The following is a 17,360-nucleotide window of genomic DNA, read 5'->3' as shown; positions in this document are numbered from 1 at the left end:
TAGACATGTAACTTATAATGAAGCAGCAGAGTTCAGGGGGTACATCTCCTCCGCAGAGAATATTATTATTGAATATTATTATGCAGATTTACAAACTCTTTTGTATTGTGGAAATATTCTATGATAGTTTACCTGCAAATTAAATAGAATGCAAGTGTGCATTGTTTTGGGCTTAATATTACATACGAAGTAAAGCATATTGGTTTTGTACAAACTCCTTTTTGTCTGGCAACGAAATTTCGTCTTTAATATTGAATTGAAAGAGTGGAAGTTCTGAAAGATTTATTTTTATACACATAAGGTGTTTTTAGTTGTAAATCAGAATGCTGTACTGCTTTTGCAGTGTGAAAAAGTATTATGAAATCGGGTTTTCTCGACTGTAGCTGCTTTGCATACCGGTTAATATTATATTTAAGACTGTTAGCAATATTAGTTCGGCAGTTCAATTTGTGAGAAAGCTTTTCACCTTTCATTGGGCTCATTAACTTAGCTATCGAGATTTTCGATTCGCATTCGTTACGCTTATATGCAAGTCAGCCCTTAAACATGCTGACAATTCAATTCTGTAGCGCGCTTATAAAAGCATCCAGGACAAATCGCCAATCCAACAGTTCCTTTCAAAATGTGGGTGAAACAGTCCGTGAACAATTTTCCAAATTCCCAGCAGTTGGCTAGCTTTTGGTTGCATTTGCTAACTGAGCTTCGATTCGGCACAGTTTTGTACTACAAGGCCGACGAGTGTGAGTGCTGGATTGAAAAGTTACTGAGAAGTAACGTAACCGCAGCAACTTTGGTATGGAGCGATTTGTATTATAGGCCCTTTTTAAAGGAAGAGCAGAATGCAAATATTCTTGGGTTGGTGTGCTTGGACGCTGACTCGTATAACACTGTGCTCAACGCGCTGAGTGTGATGCTGAACCAGATGAGGGAGGTGCCGCTCCTGCTACAGCTTTGCGACAAGGATTCGAGTCCAGTCGAGCTGCAGCTGCAACTGAGTCGAGATATTCTTAAGAAATGCCAGGATTTGCTTATTCCGAACGCGTTGCTTATGTTCGGCGATTTCTTTAGGACAGGCGCCTTTTATGGATATCGGATGTTTCCCACATTCGGATTACTATCGCAGGTCTACAGTGCCACATCGCCCCTCTATCCCAATAAGCTGGCCAACCTACAGGGGCAGATTTTAAGGACACGACCCGATCTATCGCAGCCGTATGTAGTTATGTACAAGGATCGCAATGGGAATGCGGTAACTAGTGGTATGCTCTGGCGGATCTTGAGCGTCTTTGCACAAAAATTGAATGCCACACTAGAGCTGAGCTTGGATCCCACTTCGAGCCAAGTCAACTCCATAAAGAGCGGTTATTTCAAGCTTTTGGAGCAAATACAAAACGACGAAATCGACATCACCATCAGTATCTACCCGATGATTATGTCGTCGAGAAGACACATTGCAATGTTCAGCACTCCCGTTGCCGTTAGAGGCTTATGCACGATGCTGCCAGTTGAGCGTATGCTGAGTCCTCGTGCGGCCATCCGAGGAGTGCTGGAGTCACCCTGGATGTGGGTCTACATAGCCATTATTTACTGTTTGACACGATGGATACGTAAACGTCGACTGCTAGGCAGAGCCCTTCTGATCTTAATCCCCTCACTGATTCAACTCACGCTGCTCTGCACGGTGGTGGCGCAGCTTTCGGCCCTCTTTATTCATCCCCAACGACTTCAATTCATCTCCACTTTGGACCAACTGCAGGCAGCTGGATTACGGATAGTTGGATTGCATTCCAGCTTCAATCAGTATCCCGAGGAGATGCGAATCAAGTACGCATCGAGCTTCATATCATACGAGAACATGACCAAATTTGTATTGCTGCGGAATAGTCTGAATACCTCGTATGGTTACACGGTCTACGGCCTCAAATGGCACTTCTATGCGGAACTGCAGAGCTACTTCAAGCGACCCTTGTTTCGGTACTCCACAGATATTTGTATATTTCGACAGTCACTCAACTCGTTATTGTTTCGCGAAAACTTTTTGCATCGCCATCAATTGAATTTGTATATCGTTCGTTTGCGTCAAAGCGGAATTCTTAACTTTTATATGAGGCACAATTTTTACGATTTACTGCACGCGGGCCAACACAAACTGGAGGACTTGAGTCCACAGAATGAAATAACACCACTGAAGTACACTGATATAGATTTTATACTGCGGCTATATGGCTACGCAATGGCCGCATCAATACTGATATTTGTCTTTGAGTTACTTTCGTACTATATCAATGTTTGCCTAAACACATTGTAGAAGTTTGAGCCGAAGCAAATAATTAACGTAATATTTCTAATCTGAATAGCGGTTGCTTCAATACTCTTCTGCACCTTTGTCTAAATGCTTATATGTAACTGCAAATATATGAAATATAATTTCACAAAATAAAAATAAATTAAAATCAAAAATGTTTTTATATATAAGCTTTAAAATGCAAGTACGAATATCGTCATATCCAGTCAGTTTATATATTTGTAAAAAGGCAAGCCAATTGCAATTAAGAGCACTCCCAAATATCGAGTGTATGAGCATTGTATCCCTTATACTTAGAATAATAATTACTAGGTAATACGTTCAGTTAGTTGCATTGAGACCTTAGCCATGAATGATAGTCTTAAAGTCTATGCTGAGCTGCTCTCGGCCATTGTTCGCATCAACAGCATTACTACAATTGTATATTATGATCCTGAGAACGGCGGTGAGGAGTGCCAATTGGTTAAAATGCTATCGTGGGTAGCCAAGAGCATTCCTTTGCTCTTGTGGCGGTCAGTGGATGCTATAAAGCTGAGCAGCTTGGTCAATGCACAGCTGGTGTTCGTGGCGTGTTTACCTGGACTCTATCGCCTCGATTTGCTAAAGACAATCGCAACCAGCTTGCGGTATATTCGGGAGACCAAACTGCTCATAGAACTAGCTAGCGATCCGGATGTGGACCTGGTCAGCCGAGTGTTGCAGTATTGTCTGCAAAGGTCGATGCTCAATGTTGCCATCATTTTTGGGGACTTTGGGCAGACCCAGACGTTGTACGTGTACGATGCGTATCCCGAATTCATGCTGAAGAGTCAAACATTTTCGGATCAGCAAAACATATATCCGGACAAAACAATTGATCTTATGGGTTTTCGGCTTCGCACGATGCCCGATCTCTCAGAGCCAAACACCATACTCTATCGCGATAAGGCAGGGAATATTCGGCTGCTGGGCTACGTATGGGATATAGTGTCAGAGTTCTCGCGCAAACACAATGCCAGCTTGCAGCTGATCGACGAGGCGAAAGAGCTGAAGTACTTGACCCACATCCAAGTATTGGACCTGGCGCGCGACAACATCGTGGATATAGCGGCAAGCGTGCAGCCACTGACACTGCGCCACCTGGACCGCTATCATCAGTATGCATATCCAGCAAATATCGCCAGCTGGTGCACCATGCTGCCCAAGGAGCCACTCGTGGAGCTGCGAGAGGCGTACCTGTGGATGATGCCAGCGATTACCTTCTGCTTGCTGGCAGTACTTTGGCTAGTCCACGATCAGCTGAGGTGTCGTTGGCAACGCTATAGACGTCAACTTGGAATTGGCTGGAAGGTGTTGGCCATTATGTTGATCTGCAATGCGCAGGGCAGGATGCTGATGTTGTTTATCGCCCCGCCCGCCAAGACACCTATTACCAGCTTTGAAGCACTGTCCAATTCCAAGCTGCGCATCTTCGGGATCAGATCCGAACACAATTTGTATGATTTTGATATGCGGACGAAATATTCGCAGGTGTTCTACCTCAGCAACAAGATGTCGGACCTGCAGTGGCACCGTAACTCCCTGAACACTTCGTACGCCTACACCGTAACCTACACCAAATGGCAGCTATACGCGGAACAACAGGCGTTCAGCCACCGCCCGTTGTTCTACTACTCGGAGAACTTTTGCTTCTATCAATATGTACCCTTCGGCTTGGTCATTCCGGAGAACTCGCCGCATCGCGCCACGCTACATAATTTCATCTTGCAATTGAGTGAATCGGGCCTGCATAACTATTGGGTAACCAAGAGCTTCTACTACATGGTGCAGGCGGGCAAACTGGAAATTCAGGAATTAGGAGAAGCACGAAGTTTTCATTCGCTGTTCATCCAGGACTTATATGATGTCCTGCTAGCTTATCTACTCGGTATCATAATTAGCCTCGCACTCTTCGGCATCGAGCTAGCTGTATATCACGCAACATATTGGCTAAACAATTAAAGAGTTAAGGGTGAAAGCATATACCCATTGGAGCTCTGTCAATAATAGTTTACTTGAGTTCCGTATATGAAAATAAATATTAATAGCCAAACAAATCGATGGCTGGTTTTAATGGTATTTTTATGAACCCAAATAAGGACGTGCAGTATAATTAAGTATTCTAATTATAAACTTAGATTTTATTTTAATGAACTTACCAACACATAGGTCTGTCGGAAGAATATTTCTAGTGTTTATTTGAGTATTTGCACTTACGTGAGAAAAATCAATTGAAACTTCATAAAATATTAGTTGAGTTTTACGTTTTACGTTTACGTTTTCAGTTTTTTATAAGTTGAATGCGAACGTAAGAATTCAATAAAGTAACGTCAAACTGTTAATTTTACAGACGTAAAAAATCGTTAACACTCTGTAGTTTGGTTACTGGAAGTCTGTTAAGTCGGAGCTGCGTTATCACATTTAAGGCGGAACAAAAAATAGTTGCTCAAGTAAATGAAACAACGGATCTTGTTCGTTTGAGCACTGACCAGAGAACACATAGACTAGACATGTAGAACAAATTTTTCTACAGCTCGAAACTGTTAAGTTGAGCGACCGCTATACTTCGTATTTGCTCGGCTCGGTCGCTGGAGGTTCGAGCAATGAAAATACTGCATGACAAAAACAGTGCGCTGTGAGCGCTCAACCGAAATGGTCCCAATTCCGTATGAAGCGCAGCTATGAGCCATTTTTTCTACTCTTTCTCTCTCTCAGTCCCTCTCTCTCGCTCTCTGTGGTCGCTGAAATCATCACTCTCAGCCGCGCACAGAAATTGAAATTTTTGTTCGCGACGATCCCAGCTCTTTCCTTTTAAGTGAAGGGTATACCGAAATTTGTAAAGCGTTTGCCACGTTCATACAAAATGCTAGCTTTTTCATAATTATTTCTAAAAAGGGTATGAAAGTGTTGATGCTCATAATGAAAATGTTTTCGCGATGAGCATGCACACACACAGTCTTCGTTGCTACATGTATTATGAGCATTTGTATGCCTGTGTGCGAAGCTCTTGCTGCCTGTAGCAATTTTAAAGCCCAGCATTTGCATTTGGTCGATCATGAGAAGTGCTCACATACATACATACATATGTATATATGTACATTTGATTGTGTGTACGCATGCGATACGATGGATTAGCACTTGTAGAAGCATTTGTTTGCCTATTTGCCTTTACATGTGCGTGTGTGTATGTGCATGTGTGTATGCATGGGACATGAACATTGGCGTGTGCCTACCTCAACTTAGAATTGTCTGAATGATTTTGGAGAGGCGCGCTTATACATACATATGTATGTATGTATTTATGTAAGTAGCTGATCAACTAAAGTGACAAGTGCATATGCCAATTCTTTTTAGAATTTTTTTTTATTGTCATGCACCTGTATATGTACATATGTAAATATATGAACAGGTACAAGGGATCGAAAATCGCATCCCATTTCGTATACTGAGCTTAATAAGGTACTAAACTTTTTTTTTAATTCCTTCTGATAGCCAACCCACGATCATTAAAATTAAATCCAGGTGCTTAAATGTAAGCGCGAGTTACCCGCCAGTAACTATACTACACACATACACATACAGTATGAGTTATTCGCCGGTCACAGTGCCACAAAGAATTGGCATATGCACTTGTCACTTTAGTTGATCAGCTACTTACATAAATACATACATACATATGTATGTATAAGCGCGCCTCTCCAAAATCATTCAGACAATTCTAAGTTGAGGTAGGCACACGCCAATGTTCATGTCCCATGCATACACACATGCACATACACACACGCACATGTAAAGGCAAATAGGCAAACAAATGCTTCTACAAGTGCTAATCCATCGTATCGCATGCGTACACACAATCAAATGTACATATATACATATGTATGTATGTATGTGAGCACTTCTCATGATCGACCAAATGCAAATGCTGGGCTTTAAAATTGCTACAGGCAGCAAGAGCTTCGCACACAGGCATACAAATGCTCATAATACATGTAGCAACGAAGACTGTGTGTGTGCATGCTCATCGCGAAAACATTTTCATTATGAGCATCAACACTTTCATACCCTTTTTAGAAATAATTATGAAAAAGCTAGCATTTTGTATGAACGTGGCAAACGCTTTACAAATTTCGGTATACCCTTCACTTAAAAGGAAAGAGCTGGGATCGTCGCGAACAAAAATTTCAATTTCTGTGCGCGGCTGAGAGTGATGATTTCAGCGACCACAGAGAGCGAGAGAGAGGGACTGAGAGAGAGAAAGAGTAGAAAAAATGGCTCATAGCTGCGCTTCATACGGAATTGGGACCATTTCGGTTGAGCGCTCACAGCGCACTGTTTTTGTCATGCAGTATTTTCATTGCTCGAACCTCCAGCGACCGAGCCGAGCAAATACGAAGTATAGCGGTCGCTCAACTTAACAGTTTCGAGCTGTAGAAAAATTTGTTCTACATGTCTAGTCTATGTGTTCTCTGGTCAGTGGTTTGAGCTAATCAACGTATATATATTTGCTAATTTATAAATTTACTTTAAACTGTTCTCTATATATTTAATTAATTCGCAGATTTAATTATGTATAATTCATTTCATAACATAATTTAGAAACATTTGATTTAATTTTTCAATATAGTTTAGTATCCCTGGTATCTGATCAGCGTACCATCTCTTTGACCACCTGTGGCAATTTGTTTTTGTTGACATGGTCAAAAGAAAGTTTTTGAGCGAAGGGCCAATGGCTTGAATTCATGGTCAAAGGTGAGACTGTCTTATAAATTATTAGCTAGCTCGAATATAATTATTGGAATATTTTCAGTCCAATTGGCTTGGCCAGCGCAATGAATCTTAGAGCTTGTTTGGCCACGGCCAATGTCTTTGTTGGATGTTGTTCTGCTGTTGTATTTCTGGAATTGATCGTCAAATTGGACCCGGGTGCAGGTAATTTGGTTACCGCTGGACAGTTTGCATTTATTGCCTTGGAGGGATTCATCTTCACCTCCAAATTCGGCACCGTGAAACGTGTGATAAGTCTGCGGGATTATGGTCTGCTTGTGATAATGTTCTTTCTGACAAGTGTGTGCAATAACTATGTGTTCCATCTGAATGTGCCCATGACGCTGCACATGATCATACGTGGAGGCAGTCTGATATCGAACATGTGCCTTGGCACCATAGTCCTCAAACGTCAGTATCGGCTTGAACAGTATATAGCAGTCATCATGATTACCGTGGGCATTTTCATCTGCACGTATTTCTCTAGCCAGGATGTGGCAGTGGATAAACGGCATGGCGATGGTGACGCAGAAGCAAACATATTTTGGTGGCTAGTTGGTGTGCTGCTCCTGGTGCTGGCGCTATTCATCTCCTCGTACATGGGCATCACACAGGAGCTGCTGTATCGCAAACATGGCAAGTGCGCCCGCGAGGCACTGTTCTACACCCACCTGTTGCCGCTGCCCGCGTTCTTCTTTATGTATGACAACATCAAAGCGCATTGGGCTGTGGCGATGGCAAGTGAAACCTATCGATTCGAATGGCTGGGTGATGTGGCTGTGCCCCTGCTGCTCCTCTATTTGATTGGGAATATTCTGATGCAGCATTTGTGCATTAGCTCTGTTTATTTCCTGACCACTGAGTGCAGCTCCCTGACCGTCACCTTGATTCTGACATTGCGCAAATTCGTATCGTTAGTTTTTTCGATTGTCTACTTTCGCAATCCGTTCACAATCTATCACTGGCTGGGCACCGTGCTCGTCTTTGTGGGCACTCTGATGTTCGCCAATGTCCTTAGTCTTCCAGTTGGTCGTTTGAGAAGAAACGCTGTGAAAAGTGATTAAGCATTCGAACACATTCTCGAAATGTTTACGAGTTTAAACATTTAATGATGATTTCATTTACATTTAAGTACAATATAAGAATATTCGAAATAAAAGTACCAGATTCTCCTAGGACTTTAAAAGTAAACATAAACTTTACAATGGATTTCTTTATATTTTGTGTGGACAAGTGGTTCTGTTGTTTCTTTGGCTTTGACTTGTCCTGTGATGATACTCGATATAAATACTAAGACATACACATAAAATATAAATACATAAATGCACTGGTTGCCCGATGCTAAAAATTGTGAATTCCAATTTCCTTTGAAAATGTAATACTGCTGCAGCTCAGCCGCTCGCTGGGATGTAATCCGTGTCCTTCTGCCTACGTGGGTTGTGTTCCGGCCTCACGTTGCAGCCATTTGACAATCGAGTTGTAGTTGCGGTTCATCCACTCGACGTTAATGTCGACTTGTTCCAAAATCTGTTGAAGCGGCCTGTCATACGCCCAGCGCGCATCTCGGACAAAGTCTTCTAGCTCGGCCAGTTGGAATTTGGAGTTCATGCGCTTGCTGGCAAACTTGAGCAACGTGTGGATGTTGGATATCTGCGAGCCCATGCTGGAATTGAATAGGAATTATATGAGGCTTTGCTGGTGCACTTCTGTAGGTCAGCTTACTAAGTGTTTATCTCCTGCCAGTTGTTGCGCAAATAATCAAACGCAATCTGCTGACCCACCACTGTGGTGGAGACGGCGGCAAAGACACGGAAGACATCCTGCTTGCGTATGTGCTGGCCGGCAATGGACCGACGCAGGTATCTGTACAGCAACCACGGCTCCTTGGAGCAGCCCAGCGCGCTCAGCAGCAACTCCTTCTCCGCCGGCACATTCGTCTTCACATAGCGCTCGAAGGCAAAGTCCCACTCGTGCTCCGTGCCGTACTGGATGGCCGCGCAGTAAACGATGCCGCGCATATTTGGATTGATTCTGTAGAAATAAACAAATTTACATTTAATTATATATTCAAACTTCATCAATTTCGGCCAATCGAACATACGGGTTGTAGGTATCGGGATTGGGCGCTTGTACCCAGTTTTGGAATTGTTTGGTGCTATCCGAGATGCATTGCTGTTGGCCCAGATGACAGGCCATGCTCAATATTTCGAAGCGCTTCAGCAGCAGCGGAATGTTTTCGTTGTCGCTCTGCGAGTCCTTGTCCACCACCTCGTTGTACACCCTGCTCAGCAGTTTCAATAGGTAGTTCTGGAAATTTAACCAAGGTGAGATCCATATGCTTCGACTCTGCTAGCAAACAGTTTACATACCTTAAGCAAATCGTAATCACCCGAGTTAATAAACATGGAATCGATAAAGTTAAAGTTGGTAATCGCTGCCTTCCAGGCCACGCGGTTCGTTTCGTATGCCAGATAGCGAGTTAGATTCAAGGCCGTGTCATAGGACAGATAGGAGCCGCGGGCCAAATTCATGACGTCATCGATGAGCTGGGCTCGATTGGCGGGCGCGATTTGATCGAGCTGCGTCGCGTCCATCAGATGCTGAGTTATTGCACGCCAGTTGTCCAAGTCGTAGTTGACCCGGTAAAAGCCCGTTTGCTGTATATTGAATATAAACCATTTGGCCGTGGAGAGGTTGCGATTGTTGAGCTCATAAGTTTTTGTGCACGGTATCCACGTTGTGGGCCGAGTATTGTCAAAATGAAGCTCGTCCGCGGTCGTAAACGTGATGGGTATCCACCAAAGCGGATGGCCGTTCGCATGGCTGCTGTTGCCGTAGACGAAACGCTCCTGGTCCAGGCGTACAGCGTCCGAATTGGGGTGCCGGGAGATCTTCACCATTGGATAGCCAGCTTGCAGCGTCCAGGTATCCATGATGGCCTTCACACTTGTGCTGCTATCCAGCAGACCTGATGTTTTCGCTTCGTCTGTGAGGAAGCGCCACAGATCGTCCTGGGTGGCGGATTTGTATGCCATCTCACTCAAATACTTACTCAGTCCTCGCCTGAATACCGTATCAGTGAGAAAATGGCTCATCATGCGGATCACAGTGGAGCCTTTTGCATATGAAATCCGATCGAACAGCTCGAAAATCTCCTGCGGATTGCCGACCTCCTGCGAGATCTTATGCGTAGAGGTGAGCGCATCTAATTGAAATACAGTTTGCATTTCATTAACCACAAACTCATCGAGCAGCTTCCATTCGGGCGCCACGGCATTCGCAGTCAGATACTCCATGTAGCTGGCGAAGCCTTCGTTCAGCCAAATATCCGACCACCAACTGGGCGTGACCAGATTACCGAACCACTGGTGGGCCAGCTCGTGCCCGACCACAGAGGCAATGTGCTGCTTGTTGCTGGCGGTGGCCACGCCCTTGTCGTACAGCATGGCCGTCTCCCGGAATGTGATGAGGCCCCAGTTCTCCATGGCGCCAGCCTGAAATTCCGGCAGCGCTATCATATCGATCTTCGGCAACGGAAATGGGATGCCGAAAAAGCTCTGCAGAAAGTCCAGAATCTTCGGGCCCACGCTCAACGCATACTCGGCTGATTTGATGGCATCGGCTCGAGCCCAGACCGAAAAGTTGCCAGATGAGATGTGCTTGAAGTCGGTGATGGCGAAGGCCACCAGGTAGGTGGACATGGGCAGCGACTCGGCAAAGTGATCCCAGACATAATTGGCCAACGATTCGCTGCGAGAAATTTTATGTTATTAGGCATAATTATTATTTTGTCAATGATTCTTACTGATTGTTGCTGTAGATAATAGGCATGTTGGAGATGCTGGTCAGATGTCGAGGACGCGCTATGTGCAGCGTAAAATTCGCCTTCAGCGCCGGCTCATCGAAACAGGGAAAGGCACGTCGTGCGTCCGTGGCCTGGAACTGTGTAGAGGCCAGCCACCTGAGAAAGTGAAAAGGATAAAAATCATGTTTATAATGAATAAAATGTGTTTTTGTTGGTTTGTTAACCTTTTCTATGCTTAAGAAATAAATCCCTTTACGGCGGAATTCTATAGGAACCTGTTTTGGGGTTCATTTTATACAACATTTACACGTCTAATTTTTCTAGACTTATTCAGCTCAAACCTATTATGATACGTAGCTCACCTGGTCTCATTGAGCACCTCATAGGAGCTGCGGTAGAAGCCCTGCAAGTAGTCCTTTATAATGCCGGTGTAGCGAATGTGCACCACGTATTCCGTGCCGCGGCGTAGTTTGTCGTACAGCTGGATGATGAAGAACTGCTTGGCCCCCACCAGATACTGCTTGTGGATGCGCAGGCTGTTCTCTTCCCATCCGTCCTTGCCGCCAGGCAGTGCCCGATAGACGGCCACATCGTTGCGTGTGATGTTCAGGTCCTCGACGTGCATGGTTATGTTGTAGCAATCCTCGAGCACTCGCACGCGTATCTGAACGCTGCCCGCGAAGCTGAAGTTGCCGCTCATCTCGGGCTCCAATGTGATGTTGTATTTGAGGGGCTGGATGGAGGTCGGCAGGCGAACATCCCGATCGTATTTGGACCCACCGCTGGCACCTTTCGAATGCTTCGAGTTGCGCAAGTGGACGCTGGTGCAGATTATGTTCTCGCCGGGCGCCGCCTCCAGGTGTCCGCAAGTCGCGAAATTGTAAACGATGAAGCCAACGGCGAGCAGTGTGCAAACGAAGAAGGACGCCAGCAGCACCGCCGTCGTCAGGGACACGCTATAACGGCGTCCCATGCCTGAGAATGTGGTTGTGGCTGCTGGCGCGTTGCTGCTGGCCGGCACTGCATGGGCATTGCCGTGTCTGTTCTCCAGGCTGAGATTCTCGTGCAGGGGCATTTCTTTGACTACCATGTCGATGCTTTGGCCCTAACCTGTGCAGAAGAAGATGCCATTGATTAGTTGTGAGTGTGTGGATGGTGTGGCGGACTACACCACTTCCGCTTCCACTTCCGTCACAATTTGCAATGCCTAAACGAAAGCTTGTGTTGTTGTGGTTGTGTAACTCATGTGGTAACTCAATATGCATCTGCAGGTTGCAGGTTGCAGGTTGCAGTTGCACGTTATTTATCAATCCCAGCAACGACCACTTCAGTGGTTTCCTTCAACCCTCGCGACGCGGGCTGATCAAATCGTGCATGCATGCACGTTCCTTGCGGTCAAGATAAGGGGTTGTAAGTGATATTTAATGCTAATATGTGTGCATAATTAAATAATTTCGCCCTTCAGAAAAGTTCTAGTTCACTAGGTTTATCGAATTTCCCCCCTACATATTGCATTTAGAAGGGAAATTGTCCAGCATGCAAACGAGTTTATCAAAACCAATAAATGGAATATAATTCTTAGCAAGTCAATATGGTACTTGTATTTCCTCTAAGTATTTCCCCTGCTTATTATACCCTGAACCCATTGAAAATGGGAAATCAGGGTATAATGTTTTTGTGTAAAAGTATGTAACAGGCAGAAGGAATCATCGCAGACCCCACAAAGTATATATATTCTTGATCAGCACGATGAGCTGAGTCGATATAGCCCTGTCCGTCTGTCCGTCCGTCCGTCCGTATGAACGCCGAGATCTCAGAAGATATAAAAGCTAGAGAGCTGACATTTTGTGTGCATACTCGTGTATACCATACGCAGTACGAGTTTGCTTTATTTTTTCGATAACTCATCCGATAACTTTTTTATCGAGAATAATCGAAAAATTGATTTTTTTTTTTAGCCTCATCGGAGTACTATTAGATGTAGAGACTTCAGATTTACTGTGTATATATATAAGATGAATACAAACATTTTGTAATCAACAGATTTTTGATACCACGCCCCCTTCGCCCCCAATTCGTAAAAAACGTATTTCAAGTACTAGAGACTTGTGCTTTGGAATGTTCACACATTTTGACCATATAATTACGCCCTGAAAGTTTCATTAAGATCGTATGTTTACAAAAGAAGTTATTCACCAAGTAAATTCTCATACTATTGCCCACACTGCAGCGCAGCCCAAGCGCAGTCGCTGCTTACTGCGCAGTTAGCAGAACGCGGGCGCGTGAGGGTGGATGCATGTAAATGTATGTGTGCGTGCATAAAAGAAGTGCAGATTGATAAGAATATCAGCTTGGAGGGTTCAGGGTATCTCCTAGTCGAGCAGTCTCGACTAGAGTCTTCTTACTTGTTTTATTTATTTTTGTTTCAGTATTTTTATTAGGCCTCTCTTCTGTTTCCTCTAATCCCCTCATCTAAGTCTTTCTTCCAAGTATTTCCTATAAGCATTTCGACCGTCCTTAATGCTTAGCTGATCGATCACACACTTCACTTCGCTTCACTGCACTGTATGACTGACCCCATCATGTGTGGACGACTGAAGAAATGCTGCAGCTGTTGCCCTTTATATAGGGCAACAATCACTCAAAGCCTAGGCCGCTCTCAAATGTTGAGTGCTACGTCAGGAGTCGTTGCAGTCGAGCCTTGGCTGACCAATGGGAGCACCCTCTGCTGCGTCAAGCACTCTAGCTTCGTTTTACTTAAATATAAATTCGAAAAGCATACTGCTGCATACATAGAGACCAATAAATGATCTGTACTTTGTCTTCATTCCAGAGAGCCAAACCTGGAGAGAGACTGTGATATCGACTGGGCAACAGACACACATACATACATACGAACATATATATAGGCAAGTAATTAGGCATAGTTAAATCAGATTACCTTAATACGCTGCTCCAGCAATAATATGCTTGAAAAGGCGAAATGCTAATATATTCTAAATAGCTTACATTGATACATAAATTGATATTTATAAAAAATCTCCCTCAATTTCTGGCTACTCCATCCCATACTAACTTTTAATGGAGGCTAATGGTTCCTGTTCATACAAACAGACAGACGAACATGATATCAAACTCTAAAGATTTAATTTTAAATAATTTTTAGAAAATTATATTAATAAATAAATGCCTCATCTGAATATTTGAATCATTTATATAACAAGAAAATTACAAATTTAGATTTATACAAATAGATGACTTTTGGCTTTTATAAAATATTCTGAACGAGATCTGTAAACAATATTTGCTTGGTTTAACCAATTGTTAATTAGGCGGAACCATTTTATATATGCGAATGAGCATGTAGTTAAATTATATGGGTTTGTAGTAGAATAATGGGAAATCCATAAATAAAAGTTATTCCCAGTTTTAATGAATTCTTCGTTGAGTGTGCATTTACGCAAAACTTGCTCAAGTGCTATGACGTACGCCCGTACAGAGACGTACAGATGAGGGCCGGGCTGAAAACTTGAGTTCTACAAGCGAACGGCGAATCATTGTGCTTATGACAAACACAAGTCGACTTTAACTATTCGTCAAACAGTTTATTATATGCTTGAAAAACGTTGAAATTGGTTATTGTACTTTTTACTTATTCCAGTTTGTAAATCAAAATGTATACATTTATTTCTATATGAAAGCAATGCTTTGTAACTAATACACTTGGCGAAAAGCGAAGTTTTTAGAGGATTTTGTTAAATACATACAACTAATATTTATATAGAAAGTCATGGGATTATATATTATCACAGATATTAGAATTACTTCGTAACTATATTATTAGCCTCACTTTTTCAGGCTTACTTTGTGATTATTTCTAATAATATATATGTAAAAGTTAATACTTATATAGAAACTGTCGACATTATACAATATATTATCACAGATTTTGATTGCTCATTATCATCATGATTAATTGTACCATTTGCCCATCTGTCAAGTCGAGTCAACACGAGCCTTGCTGATACAGTGAGGTACTCTGAGACAACATAACTGGAAACATCTCCGACGATAATCGTTTATACACATATACATACATATATACACATATGTATGTATGCGTGTTTGTCTGCATCTGTTTAAACTTTAAACCCACTTCACCCATTTGCATATGTGTGACCGAATGCCGGCTAATTGAGTTATGACATTAATTTGATCTGCTGTCCGCTGCAAATTGCCACAATTAAACACTGGTCGTTCTGCCGGCGACGCCGACGCCGATGCCGACGCCGACACTCTGACCTTCGTTAAAAAAAAAAAAAAAAAAACATAGGCAAAAAAATAACAACATAAACTGAGATGATACAACGCCTCCGCATGGTGCGTCTCATATGTCTGCGCTCCCTCTCCCAATGGGGGGTCCATGGTCCCATTGCGAGAGTTCAAATTTATAGCAATATTTTATTGATCAAATTCACAAGCCCAATGATGATTATAATGATCATTATGCTGCTGATGATGTTAACTGTCTATTCGTCTTGTCAAGCCATAATTAATACATGGACATGAATTGCTAAGCGACTATATTTAGGCAAATTCGTCAAATTCATAAATCAAATTTACAAGTAATGCCAAAATTGAGATTGCATTTGATTTTTCAATTAATTAATTTGTGCTAAATCATATTGATTTCTCTTCAAATTAACTGTCCGTATGATTAAAACATCAAAAGATATTTACATCGTTGTCTGTGCCACACGCGAGATTATAAATTGTAGATTTATTGCACGTTGACCTATGATATTTGTATATACATACATATATGTATGTCTGTATAAGTGTGTTTGTGTGTGTGTGTGTGTGTGTGTGTATGTGGGTGAGTACAAATGAAGAAGTGATCTGCGGCTGGCCAGTTCAATTTGCACTTGGGCACTAATTAAATTTCGGCAGCTGAATGAATTACAAAAATTGCAAAGTTAAATACAATTTTCTCTTCAATTTATATGCATACATATATACATATGTATGTACATATATTTAGGCTAACACATGTTTATAAGCTTTTTTACGAGTTCCATCTATGAATGGTTATAAAAATAATTAAATGATTGCTCAGCGGAAGGAAAATTTGAGCAAATTGTTTATGGATCCTGTCTGAGTTGGCAAACAAAAAAGACATACACACACACCCATGCAGATACAGATACATACATACATACATATGTATGTATACTTACGCCTCTACTTGTAGATATCAAGTGTCTGGAAGCTATAAAGCCGGCATCCAGCCAAATGGTGTTTATCTCAAACAGATGCAAAATTCAAATTGATGCTGGGGGATGTGTGCGAAAACATGAACAAGTTGAATGGATATTGTATAGAAAATAAACAAATTAGAAATGTGCACAAATAAAAATGAAATTAAATGAAGTGTTGATAAGTTCACGGTTTTAGCATTGTGTTTATACAAATATGCCTATACACATACTTAATACATATGTACATATATACGTTTGTATATACTGGCTCAATTCAGACATACACACATACATATCTATATGGATCACATCTTGGAAACGACAAGCACTTTATGCATTACGAATTCAAATAATACTTAAAATTATCAGAGCAATAAACGACAAGTCAAAACTTTGACGAATTTGTATTTTACCTTTTTTTTTCTTTGCTAGCTGCGTCGCTTCCTACTACAGTTCTTCTTGCAATTTTGACTATTCTGCTGGTTTACTGTTATATGCAGTTTGCGTTTGGGTTGCGCTCAGCTGCAATCGTTCGTTCAAGGCACTAAGCACTAACACACACACACACGCACTAGTAAAACTACACTACAGTGACATTCGCTGTCGGGCGGGACACAGTGATGGTCACCAATACAATTACGAATTTAAATTCGCCTAGATTTTAGCGGTCACGGCAACACTTTCAGAGGCGCGCGTTTTTTAATTGAATAAAAGTAAACAAATCTGATTTTCAGCAGAAATAAATTTGCTTTCTACGCTGATGTTTGGTTTAGTTTATATACATAAATGCAATTTATTCAAGTATCACACCAGCCAGCGTGAGAGGCAGCACAACCGTTACGCGTAACGGCCGACCAGTGACTAAAAGCGCAACACCAAGAGCGACAACATAATTGTATCCAGCGTACGTTCAGATCAAAATCGAGAGAGGGAGAGTGATAGTGAGAGTAACAGTTCTGACCGATGAGTGGGTGAATTAGGAGCAACGAAAAAGTAAGCAGTCGCGCACTTATGTAAATTATCTTTGTATTGAACTTCCTAATGTGGTGAGAAACTGTTTTGCAGCGAGCCAACAATAAAATATATGTATGTACATACATATGTGTTTCGCCGCATATGCAATTTTCTAACTTGAATAATAACAATGGAAACGTTGCTTTAAAAAATATATATGTATACATTTTAAGTGTATATAATATTCAAAAAT

General features: G+C 42.2%; 4 protein-coding genes across 5 annotated transcripts; 3 read left to right on the top strand and 1 right to left on the bottom strand.

Annotated features, from left to right (window-relative positions):
- Positions 1-466: 466 nt before the first annotated feature.
- Positions 467-2,420, top strand: Ir94f (Ionotropic receptor 94f). The gene has a single exon (XM_018112254.3). It carries the CDS (start codon positions 623-625, stop codon positions 2,306-2,308), a length of 1,686 nt encoding a protein of 561 aa, XP_017967743.1. The 5' UTR covers positions 467-622; the 3' UTR covers positions 2,309-2,420.
- Positions 2,421-2,603: 183 nt separating this feature from the next.
- Ir94g (Ionotropic receptor 94g) lies at positions 2,604-4,416 on the top strand. Its single transcript, XM_018112255.3, has one exon. The coding sequence runs from the start codon at positions 2,654-2,656 to the stop codon at positions 4,283-4,285; it is 1,632 nt and encodes a 543-aa protein (XP_017967744.1). The 5' UTR covers positions 2,604-2,653; the 3' UTR covers positions 4,286-4,416.
- A 2,498-nt stretch (positions 4,417-6,914) lies between these two features.
- LOC108659378 (endoplasmic reticulum GDP-fucose transporter) lies at positions 6,915-10,629 on the top strand. Its single transcript, XM_018112257.3, has 2 exons — positions 6,915-7,075; positions 7,134-10,629. Exon 2 carries the CDS (start codon positions 7,156-7,158, stop codon positions 8,152-8,154), a length of 999 nt encoding a protein of 332 aa, XP_017967746.1. The 5' UTR covers positions 6,915-7,075; positions 7,134-7,155; the 3' UTR covers positions 8,155-10,629.
- Positions 8,179-17,031, bottom strand: superdeath (Suppressor of ER stress-induced death). 2 transcript variants are annotated; one of them, XM_089256932.1, is made up of 7 exons: positions 16,567-17,031; positions 11,258-12,005; positions 10,896-11,051; positions 9,460-10,840; positions 9,192-9,397; positions 8,813-9,121; positions 8,179-8,753 (listed from the first exon to the last, which is right to left on the bottom strand). In XM_089256932.1, the coding sequence occupies exons 2-7, from the start codon at positions 11,983-11,985 to the stop codon at positions 8,519-8,521; spliced, it is 3,015 nt and encodes a 1,004-aa protein (XP_089113058.1). In that variant the 5' UTR covers positions 11,986-12,005; positions 16,567-17,031; the 3' UTR covers positions 8,179-8,518. The 2 variants fall into 2 exon arrangements, with proteins under 2 accessions (XP_089113058.1, XP_089113063.1); XM_089256937.1 differs by having other exon boundaries at positions 16,743-17,031.
- Positions 17,032-17,360: the final 329 nt, after the last annotated feature.

This window comes from Drosophila navojoa, chromosome 2, assembly GCF_054131105.1.
Source record: "Drosophila navojoa isolate 15081-1374.11 chromosome 2, UAZ_NAV_1.0, whole genome shotgun sequence".
Lineage (NCBI taxonomy): Eukaryota > Metazoa > Arthropoda > Insecta > Diptera > Drosophilidae > Drosophila > Drosophila navojoa.
Note: the sequence above shows the minus strand (reverse complement) of the source record. Positions and strands in the feature narration are given on the sequence as shown.

Coding starts and splice junctions, on each gene's coding strand:
- Ir94f (XM_018112254.3), top strand. CDS start 623: ATGTGGGTGAAACAGTCCGTGAACAATTTTCCAAATTCCCAGCAGTTG.
- Ir94g (XM_018112255.3), top strand. CDS start 2,654: ATGAATGATAGTCTTAAAGTCTATGCTGAGCTGCTCTCGGCCATTGTT.
- LOC108659378 (XM_018112257.3), top strand. CDS start 7,156: ATGAATCTTAGAGCTTGTTTGGCCACGGCCAATGTCTTTGTTGGATGT.
- superdeath (XM_089256932.1), bottom strand. CDS start 11,985: ATGGTAGTCAAAGAAATGCCCCTGCACGAGAATCTCAGCCTGGAGAAC. Junction 9,122..9,191: donor AATCCCGATACCTACAACCC/GTATGTTCGATT, acceptor TTATTTCTACAG/AATCAATCCAAATATGCGCG. Junction 8,754..8,812: donor TGGCAGGAGATAAACACTTA/GTAAGCTGACCT, acceptor ATTCAATTCCAG/CATGGGCTCGCAGATATCCA.